Raw genomic sequence first — 9,856 nt, 5'->3', positions numbered from 1 at the left:
AATACCTTAAATAGCAGCACATCAAAAAAGTTAATCATTTTAATAATAATACTAGAAAATATTAGAAAGATTATGCTAAACAGTTTATAAAAGGGTGACAAAATATAAGAAACTAGATATATTAGTCCAAGATCTTCACCATCCAATCACCTAGTTCTTCCTTCATAAAGCAATAATATAGATGCACTCTCTTTAAATAACTGATAGAAAACAGCCTGGCAAACCTTTGAAAAAACATACAATGTAAAGAAATATAGTTGGTTAACACACAATTTGAAGTCTAGAGATTTTTTAGTAAATGAACACATGAATACATGGAATGTTGTATTAGCTAGGCTTAAAGCTCCACTGCTGCCATCTTCCCACTGGAATAAATCCAACTGCCATACATGCTGATTGGCTCTTCCTGTTATCGGGTGGAATATGACAGTAGAGTGGGGCACCTCTTGACTGTTGTATAGCCATCAGTCTTGTTACTGTGTTCCCAAACAGTCTCTGACTGCGGTAGGAACTCTCTGTGTACCCCATGCGTATTTCTGCTGATTGCTCGCTCAGTGACCAGGCTATAGGCTGTGACACTCCAGGTTTTCTGGCGCACAAGTTGGGAAATGTCTGGATACATCGCCTGATATAATTCTCACTTAGTTCATTGCCGCCAAATAGCCATTGTGCATTTACAAGAGGAGCTTCATCTGGGTTCAGTGGTGAGAACTGAAGGTCACTTGTACTGTAGATTAAAAAAAGAGTGAGAACTAATTACAAATTTAGCAAAAAAATCTGACTAGATTTGAAAATTCTTAGTCGGAATTAGATTTTTTGACCTGTATAAAACTGTCAATAATGGGTATAGTATGGCTTAACATGTCATATGTCAGATCACAACTCTGTTTGCTCAAATTCTGAGTTCAGATACAAGGTCAGAATGGCTCCCATCTGACCCCAGTCAGTCTGCCACTAATCTTAAGTAACATGGTCACATTTCAAGTCTGCTTGCATTCTGACATGTGACCTCCTTGCCCTGTGCAGGGCGGATCCAACTTTCCATAAAATATACCACTACCTGAGCTACAATAAGTAAGACAGATTGAATATATGATTTGAATCAGAAAAACCTGGTATATGACTGAGAAGGCATAGATATAGTTAGCCGGGTGAAATTTCATTTGTTACTCAGCTGACTCACACTAACGTTAGTGATACACACTGACAACCACAGAGTTAAAAGAAACAGTCGCCAAGTGAAATACAGAGACATGACTAGCACGTTGTCTTCCAAAAATACTAATTTTTTTAGAAAAAAATGAAGATCAGGTCTTGCAGCCAAGGTACCAGCATTTTCAGAAGGACAGGTCAGTAATGATAGCATATGTATAGTTCCACTACTGATTATTTATTGACACTAAAGCACATTTGTTATTTTTGTTGCTTTCTTCGCCAGAGGTAAGTGATAAATCTAATAAAGCTGTTTGGCAGTCAGATTCTTGATTTAGGAAAGTCGAAGGCCATATCAAACCTTAACGTTATTGTAATCACAAAAAAACTTATAAAACACATTACCTTTTTTGACTATATCCACAAATAAAAGGTAAAAATAATGACAATGTTGTGATTGTCATGTTGAGGAGACACATATATATATGTGATGACACAATAAGGTAGGATATTTAGCAAAGTTGTGTTATACACGGCTTCATTTTATTCCAACAAATTAACACATTTTGTGGTTACAATCATACAGATATACCAAATCATCAGGAGTGTAATTGATGCAGCACTGGACTTTTAAATGAATGGCCTTACTGGGGAACATTTGCAGCAGTGCCCAAACTTATAGGTAGCCATTAGTTCCAATATAAATATGTGCAATAAAGGTGAAAGATGTTTAAAACAAATAACCCCTAAGTAACCCTTCATGCATGTTAGATTTTAGGATGCCAGCCGGTGTCGGCATCTTTAGCATCCAGGTTGTGCATGAGCTGTGTTTACTCCTGAATCCTATATATATCAGCCGCTGACTGGATTTCCTGGGCTGTATCCTATACCTATTATTGACTACCAAGTGGATTGGCTGAGCTGTGCTGAGCCTTGTCAATGACAAGTATAGCAGACGGCTCATGAAATCCAGCTGGCAGACAATGAAAGGGACAATGTACAGTTTAGTGAATCTACTTTCCAGAATGAACCAACCCAAATATATGGGTCAATTTAGATGAACTAGAGGCTAACTGAAAAGAGGCATGTTCGAGCAATATTACCTATAATGTAGTTGGTGTTCTTACAGTAAACAATACAAGTCAATCAGAATTCATCTCGTTACCTTGTATTGCAGAGTGCTTCCACTTCATCATCACTTATCTTCCTCTCTCTCATGTATAACACGTTACTCACAGTCATCATATGTCCCCCATGCTTGGAGAGGACTGAATGAAATGTTTCCCCAAGTGCCTCCTGACAACCTGTAACAGTCATTATTTCAATGCTTTTATGTTTTGAATTAATATATGAAGTGTATAAATATTTAGCCTGTGGCCCAAAATATATTAAAAATTGAGACAGTATGGCAGCCTTCGTATTAGGAGGAATGTCAGCAACTACAGTTCCAGCAGACTTGTTGATCCTGGCAGAACCCTAATCAACAAGTTTATAAATCACCACCACTTACAGTATGTTTTTGGGATAAGGAGAGGTGTGATGTTTTGTACATTAACAAAGGAAAACGCAGACAGAACTAAAGACACTGCTTGAGATTTTAGTGTTGCAGGAACAACATTTTCAAGCTGCACTACAGCAAGGTAGAAATTCACTGAATTTTTAACTGATTTTCTCCCTCTTCAGTTTTTCAGGTTCTGGCTTACATTTTAGCATCGCCCCTCCTAAATCAGCCATTCTGAGGAAAATTTCTGCTTTTTTTACTATTTTCCTCATAACAATTTTATTCTTATTCGCCATCAGTACGCCGTCAATTTTTTTGTGGCTCTCACCTTGTATCTGAAACTTCTGACTCCAGTTGACAGTCTGAGGATCTTGCAGCATGTACCTCAGACCCTGTGGGTCTTTACTAAACACAAAATATGTGTTGGTGTAAGGATCTAATAGATCCTTCATTTCCTGGAAGGTAAGAAGGAAATCAACATAAAAATATTTTCTTCCCTGTTTTTGGAATCTCACCCACATGTTTCATGAAAATGCAGTTTTAGGAAAGCATGCACCAGCTGAAGATAGAAACTAGTTCAGGGATTGGATGATACATTTCTTGAACTTTGTTTTAGGCCTATGGACAGTTTAAAGCTAAACTCCAGACAGTTAGGGTACTGGGTCCACTAGCAGCCAATCATATAGTATGTTGACAGCAAGATACAGCAGACTTGACATATCAGCGTGCTGCAGCCTCTTCACTGATATGAAGGCTAAGAGTGTGTGAAGCCCCATCTGTTTTTGATTTGGAGGGATGGTTTCCCTTTTGGAACCAAATACCTGTATATATCTTTCCCATTTCAAAAAGCTTGGAGGTATAATTTTGTCTAACCAAGCTGGGCTAATGCTTCAGAGTAGGAATAAGAATCTTCCTGTACAGAATCTGGCTGACTAGACTTACAAATTATAGGTGTCATGCAGGTTTTGTTTTTGTGTTTCACTTTACATTTGTATTAAATTTAGGTTATATATAAACCCTAAGTATACCAGCCAGCCATTGGGCATTCACCACTTTGATCATTCAAAGTGAATAAGAGATCAAATGCTTGTTATGAGCGTTTGTCAACTGCCCCATTTATTCTCTATAGGGTGGCTACATTTTGCAGCATCTGCCTGCCGGAGGCAAATGCTAGACTCATATGGCTGTTCATAATAACTAAGCCTTAGGCTTCTTTTTCATGTTTTTCATGCAAACTCAGAAACTCAAACTCATATTTACAGCTACACATGAAAAGGTAGAGCAGTGATTTGCCCCTCTCATTTCTTCTACTTATTCAAGGTTTCAGTCAGGTGCCGTATCTCCTAAGTTGACCCAAACAAACACTACAATAAAAAATGAATAAAATTTAGCCCATACCACTACAGCCGCCCCAATCCAATGAGAAGCTTACCTCCAACAGAGGACAACAAATGACAGAAGTGAAGTCCGGCCACTGGTCCACCAAAACCTGCAGTCTGAAGGGGTTTTTATTGATTACGTAATGCAGCGCTCCATAAACCTAAAGGATCAACACAATAAGCACAATACAGCCTTTGATAGACAAATCACATGCATTTTCTCTCACCTTTAATGACTCCGGAAAGTTGTTGCTCAGCAGGTGTCTCAGGGAGGCCAATTTGGAGGAACACGTAAGGACAATCATTATTATGGATAAGCAACTAAAGGGAAATGTCAAAACAGAAGACACATTTAGAAAAGACTGGTTCTCATTATCTGTCATTTTCTTACTGGCATATATAAAGATGTATTACTATATTTATATAAATATATATATATATATATATAGTGTTCTTGTTCCCATAACCCCTTAATACAAGTGCGGTTGATAGTATCACCTATAATCTCCTAGTTAAAAGAAATCTTCTAACCTGGATCAGATATCTGCATGTGGGCAGCAAAGGTGAAATGTGTCAACAACAGGAAGTAGCTTGTCCTCTTGAGTTCCGTCTCTCATTCCATTCCCTTTCATTCATATGGAACTGAACTGTTCTCTCCCCTGTCTGGCCTCCTGCATACACACAGGACACATTCTCTGAATCTGCTCATTTTACTTATTCTTCTTATTAACTTACTGCAGTTACTATCAAACCAGTTGAGTTAAATGGTTTAACTATTCTACCCCCTAGCACCCGGCTTCATTCTGAACTGGAATTTAAACTGGACCAATTAGTATCTTTATACATTTACATGAGTTAGTTTCTGATAAGGTACAATATGCAAGAGAATATATTTTTCAAACAGGTATGTATATATTTACTGTTTCAATCAGTCACTAAGCTCAAACAAGTCTGTATTCAGTATATAAATAATGTTGTTTTTGAATTTATAGAAATGAAAAGAAAATGCAGAGAATTGTATGACAAAGTAATCAAGTAGAAACAAAAGGTAGCAAAACAAATCAACAAAGTTTACTTTTATTGACACTAAAGCAGAATATTCAAGAAGTCATGGCTAATTTGTTCAATACGTTAACAATTGTTACAGTACATTTGTTATTTTTGTTGCGTTCTTCCCCAGAGGTAAGTGATAAATCTAATAAAGCTGTTTGGCAGTCAGAATCTTTAATTAGTGGAGTCATGGATCATATCAAACCTTAACATTAATGTAATCACAAAAGAACTTATAATAGGAGTAATAGGAGCTCCAAACAAGTCTGTATTCATTATATAAATAATGTTATTTTTGAATTTATAGAAATGAAAAGAAAACGCAGAGAATTGTATGACAAAGTAATCAAGAAGAAACAAAAGGTAGCAAAACAAATAAACAAAGTTTACAACGTGCAATTTGTATGGCAGAGAAGACAATATTAAGTAACACTGACAAGTCTGAAGGCTATGAAGCTCAGTGTCATAATGATATTAACTACAATAAAAAAGTGCAAAAGCAGACTTCTGAAAAAAAACAAAAAAAAAAGAGCCAAAAAATTTGATTGTGCTCTGCATTGCAAAATGGCAGAAAGGAGAAAGAGAGAAGAAGGAAAAAGAAAAAGGCCAAGGGGAACAGGGCAAGGAGATGAGAGAGAAGGGGGAAGGGGAGAGAGCAGTTGGATCAAGAATGAAATACTGGAAAGGTATCAGAGACAGACTAGACAAGAATCTGAGGTAGTTGCATTAAACCACTGGTTTCATGGAGACCAGGTGGCCTCATATGTTGGCATAGTGTCCAGCAGTTGAGCTGTCCGTTTCACCTAAACCTTAGTACAGGAGACGCAGCTTTTTACCTCTAAAATATGAATGGTGGAGAATAATCATGCCTGGACTATACATTGTTTTGCAGTGTGAAAATGTGGAGTATTCAAAATTGTGGGGCAGTAAGGTAGGGTGGTTAGGTAAGTCCTTGGGATATGATTATGAAATAATGTAATAATAGACAGTAAACCCCGGTCCAAAAGTAGGTGGCCACAGGGTATTAACACTAGATGTGTACCAGGGAGCCCAGGTGGGGGAACCCCAAAAGCATTGTGGGGACTGAATGGGTATAAAAAATGTGACAAGTCCAGTGGACATCAGATACCAGCAAGAAAAAAGTTAATAACTAATTTCAAGAGCCCCTATAGTGATCGAAAAAGATTTGGTTGTGATCAAAATCCTCTTTTAAGTGTCCTCATTCAGCCCCAAATTGTCTTTCCATCTCCTAACATATGAGGGATGAAAGGGAAGTCAGGAGTTATGGAATGAAGAAGGTAGATGAGGCCTTTAGCATAAGGATCAGTGGCACAGATTCATTCAAAGCGGGGCATTGCACTACTGTATAAGGAAACTGGTGGACAATGAGGACAAAATTCTTAATTTTCAGGTTATGGAAAAGCTCTGAACAACAAATGGCTTTGTCACAAACATATGAGAAGGGGAGGATCTCTGTGAACATTTGTAATTTATGCAGTCTACTCAGACCATTTTGGGTCCGATGTAAAAAATGCCCTGAGGGAACTTGGGCTCATGAAGGAAAATAGAAGTGGAAGATGAGGTGAAAATGCCCCCCGAGAGTTTGACACAATCTCAAAGTGGCAAAGGGTGAGAGAGGATAACTTGGGTATATCCTTAGAACTAAGCTAGAAAAATGTACCTAAACTAGAGAGTGAAGTAGCTTCCAAACTAAAGAGGGGATTCCAGTGAGGCACAGTACACTGAGGGCAAATCTGGCCTCTTAGCCAGAGCAGCAAAATATTATCTGATTACCGGGTTAGGTACTCCTGGGCCATCTTTTTTTTTGTCAGTCTACTAACTGAAGGAAAGTAAAAGTTCCTTTCTGAACAGGAATTGGGAGCGTTCTGAAAAGACAGAGTAGCTTAGGCAAGATCATCTTGATAGATTCCAACCTACTGAACCAAGACAAGCAATAACAAAACTAGGTCATCAAGAGACCCCTAAGTTTGGTGATGAGAGGGAGGTAGTTGGTAATGTAGAGGGAGTCATATGATTTGGTAAAGTGATTACCAAGCCAATGAAGTGGTGTGCAGCCCACTGAAAATTTTGTTGTAGGATATCAATTTCTTCATCTGGGATTTTAGGATTTGGCTGAATTGACAAGCAAACCTGATAAATTGCTGAAGTTTCGGTGAAGGGACATAAGGTTAGGGATATAAGGAATAGAAGTGCACTGTTCATGAACAGACTCCAGTAATCAGTAATCAGATTATAACTTTGATAATTATAAGTACTGACAAAAAACTTTCATGTCTTTTGATCCTAATAATACATTTCTTTCTCTTTTTGTTCTACAACATATATCCTAAATTAGTCCCCATAAATACCTTATATTATTCACAGAAAATAATCCTAATGTTGGTGGCTAAAATTCATGCTCTGTCCAGAATGTCTTCGTTTGTAGTCACCCCACTGTGCTGTAGGGAACGGAGACTAAAAGTGTAAATCCTCACATATGCAATATATAATGCAAGAAATTATGGGTCATGTGTTTTCTTTATAGGCAGAAACAGGGCTGTGGAGTTGGAGTCGAGGAGTCGGAGACAATTTTGGGTACCTGTAGTCGGAGTCAATAAAAATGTGCCGACTCAGACTCCTGATAAATTTATTTTATAATAAAGAAACATACAGCACATTCAAATGTCCTATTTCACAAACAAAAGTCATAATTAAGTACTTCTCTGATGTAAGAATAAAGCCCAGTGCATAGTTGTATTTCTACTAGTGTGAAGTTCAGCTGAGCTATTATACAACCTGACATTATTGTCATTATCACATTATTGCAATTTGGATTATGTACATTACAAAAAGTGTTTTCAGTTTATTTCAGATATGGGGAGCCTGATTCATCAAGACAAATCAGAAGCTCGCTTGTGCGTAATCGCGATCCGGAATCGGACGCCAAAAGCCTATTTATCAACCAAATTTCAGCTGGCGTATTCTCCCGGCAGTTATCAACTGAAATGATCACTCGCTCCGAACTGCTCATCTCCAGCACCTCGACACTGGCGAGCTTGAATTAAAACTCACTGTTCCCCTAAAAAATAATTCTTTCAAATGGCACACGTCTTTCACTTAGCCCTAAATAAAAATGTTTAGGCTGTTCAAATGTTTCAAACATATATATTAGCTGAGAAATAAGCATATTTTTAAATGACCTACTATTTTCAGGTTCAGAAAGAGTTAACTGATTTCAGCTCTTTACATAGCTCTTTACAGGCTGCTGCCTGCCCACTGCCCAGTACAAATCTCTAGATGCCAGACTAGACTCAAGCTCAACATGGTCTTCTTTCCCCCTGCTGATTCCGCCAAGCCTGTTCCTTTTCATGAGGTTTCGCTACATAGTAGGTAGGGAGAGATTGGAATCTCTTTCATTTATTCATGTCTCCAATAGCTACAGCTTCTACATTGTCCATATATGTGATGGCCTCAACCTCTAATGCCGTCCTTGCTCCGTCTCAGGGCCCACTGCCTCCTCCTCATGCTTCTACTGCTGCCGCCTGCTCAGTACCCAGCTCTAGATGCCAGTTACCAATGCTGTCCATGCTCTGTCTCAGAGGCCACCGCCTCTTTTTCCTGCTGTTCCTGCTGCACGCCCCAGGCTTGATCAATATGAGCCATCAGGATGCAGGTATACGTCTGATGAGCCAGCTGATTCGAGTGGGTGGCATCTTTAACCCTGGAGCGCAGCTCAAAGCGGAAGTGAAAGTGCAGGTCAATCACATTAAATTGGTGCAAATCTGCCTGAGTGGCGCTGTAGAAATTCCCTTTTATGATGTCCCAGCGCAGATTAGGAATTTGATACTTTAGAACTTCACCAGCTTTGAATCCAACAGACATGGACATGTTGCATATCATCAGACATTTGGGGCTCAGCACCTCGGTGAGGCGAATAAACAGGTGGTCAAGGTTGGTTTTGTACATTTGCAGTGATTGCTCATGATATCTGATAACATCCTATATACACGATTTGATGATGACAACGTTGAGCTGAAGTCTATGTTCGAAGTCAGCCAGCACACTCTCTATCTACTCCGAAGATACACGGGTCAGGAAATAGAACCGCACAAGGTGGTGGTCAGTTCTGTAATGACACACTTCGCAGTAAATGATGCCATTGTGCATTTCACCCAGAGATCCCCCAATGTGTCATCATTCTGCAGTATTTTCAAAAGATCTTTGTTGATGGATCTTTGAATGGAGTCAGGATGTCCCAGGATGGCCAAATACTTGTTGTGGAGAAGTCTGCTGAGCTCAATAACTTCATGGCTCAATGTAGTCATCCAGGACCTCTCGGTTCCCGTTAAACATACTGGTGTGTCCAATCTCATCCCGCTGACATATACAGAGGGACTGCTGTCCCACTTCCCAGTTCGGGGGTGACACAGAAATTCAGTCCGATAAAGCGTGCTACTGATGGATGAAGCAGAAGACGTGGCCTTCTACATTCAATCACAAATTTCAGATTACACACTTGCTTTACACACTTCGGGGTGTCATTAAAGATGCACTACACCCAGCTCTAGATGTCAGTTACTAATGCCTTCCACAATCCCTCCCAGGGCCTGCTAGCGAGTGAAAGCACATGAAAGGGAACGGGCTTGGTGGAATCAGCGGGGAAAGAAGACCCTGTTGGGCTTGAGTCTAGTCTGGCATTTAGAGCTGGGTACTGGGCAGTGGTCATGCGTCAGCAGTAAGAGCAGGAAGAGTAGGTGGTGGGCCCTGAGAAGTG

The 9,856-nt window shown here is 39.3% G+C and overlaps 1 protein-coding gene across 3 annotated transcripts; it reads right to left on the bottom strand.

The window, feature by feature from the left end:
- Window positions 1-13: 13 nt before the first annotated feature.
- Window positions 14-8,305, bottom strand: LOC140339445 (glycine N-acyltransferase-like). Of its 3 annotated transcripts, none has more exons than XM_072424169.1 (6): window positions 8,287-8,305; window positions 4,260-4,353; window positions 4,086-4,193; window positions 2,982-3,108; window positions 2,318-2,456; window positions 14-727 (listed from the first exon to the last, which is right to left on the bottom strand). In XM_072424169.1, the coding sequence occupies exons 2-6, from the start codon at window positions 4,335-4,337 to the stop codon at window positions 328-330; spliced, it is 852 nt and encodes a 283-aa protein (XP_072280270.1). In that variant the 5' UTR covers window positions 4,338-4,353; window positions 8,287-8,305; the 3' UTR covers window positions 14-327. The 3 variants fall into 3 exon arrangements, with proteins under 3 accessions (XP_072280270.1, XP_072280268.1, XP_072280269.1); XM_072424167.1 differs by lacking the exon at window positions 8,287-8,305 and adding an exon at window positions 4,564-4,696; XM_072424168.1 differs by lacking the exon at window positions 8,287-8,305 and adding an exon at window positions 4,531-4,566.
- Between the last annotated feature and the right edge of the window lie 1,551 nt (window positions 8,306-9,856).

This window comes from Pyxicephalus adspersus, chromosome 10, assembly GCF_032062135.1.
Source record: "Pyxicephalus adspersus chromosome 10, UCB_Pads_2.0, whole genome shotgun sequence".
Taxonomy (NCBI): domain Eukaryota; kingdom Metazoa; phylum Chordata; class Amphibia; order Anura; family Pyxicephalidae; genus Pyxicephalus; species Pyxicephalus adspersus.
Note: the sequence above shows the minus strand (reverse complement) of the source record. Positions and strands in the feature narration are given on the sequence as shown.

Bases quoted from the DNA above. Each gene is read 5' to 3' on its own strand.
- LOC140339445 (XM_072424169.1), bottom strand. From the start codon at position 4,337: ATGATTGTCCTTACGTGTTCCTCCAAATTGGCCTCCCTGAGACACCTG. The intron at 3,109-4,085 runs GTAAGCTTCTCA...CTTACCTTCCAG, and splicing joins TTTGTTGTCCTCTGTTGGAG to GAAATGAAGGATCTATTAGA. The intron at 2,457-2,981 runs GTGAGAGCCACA...TGACTGTTACAG, and splicing joins TCAGAAGTTTCAGATACAAG to GTTGTCAGGAGGCACTTGGG.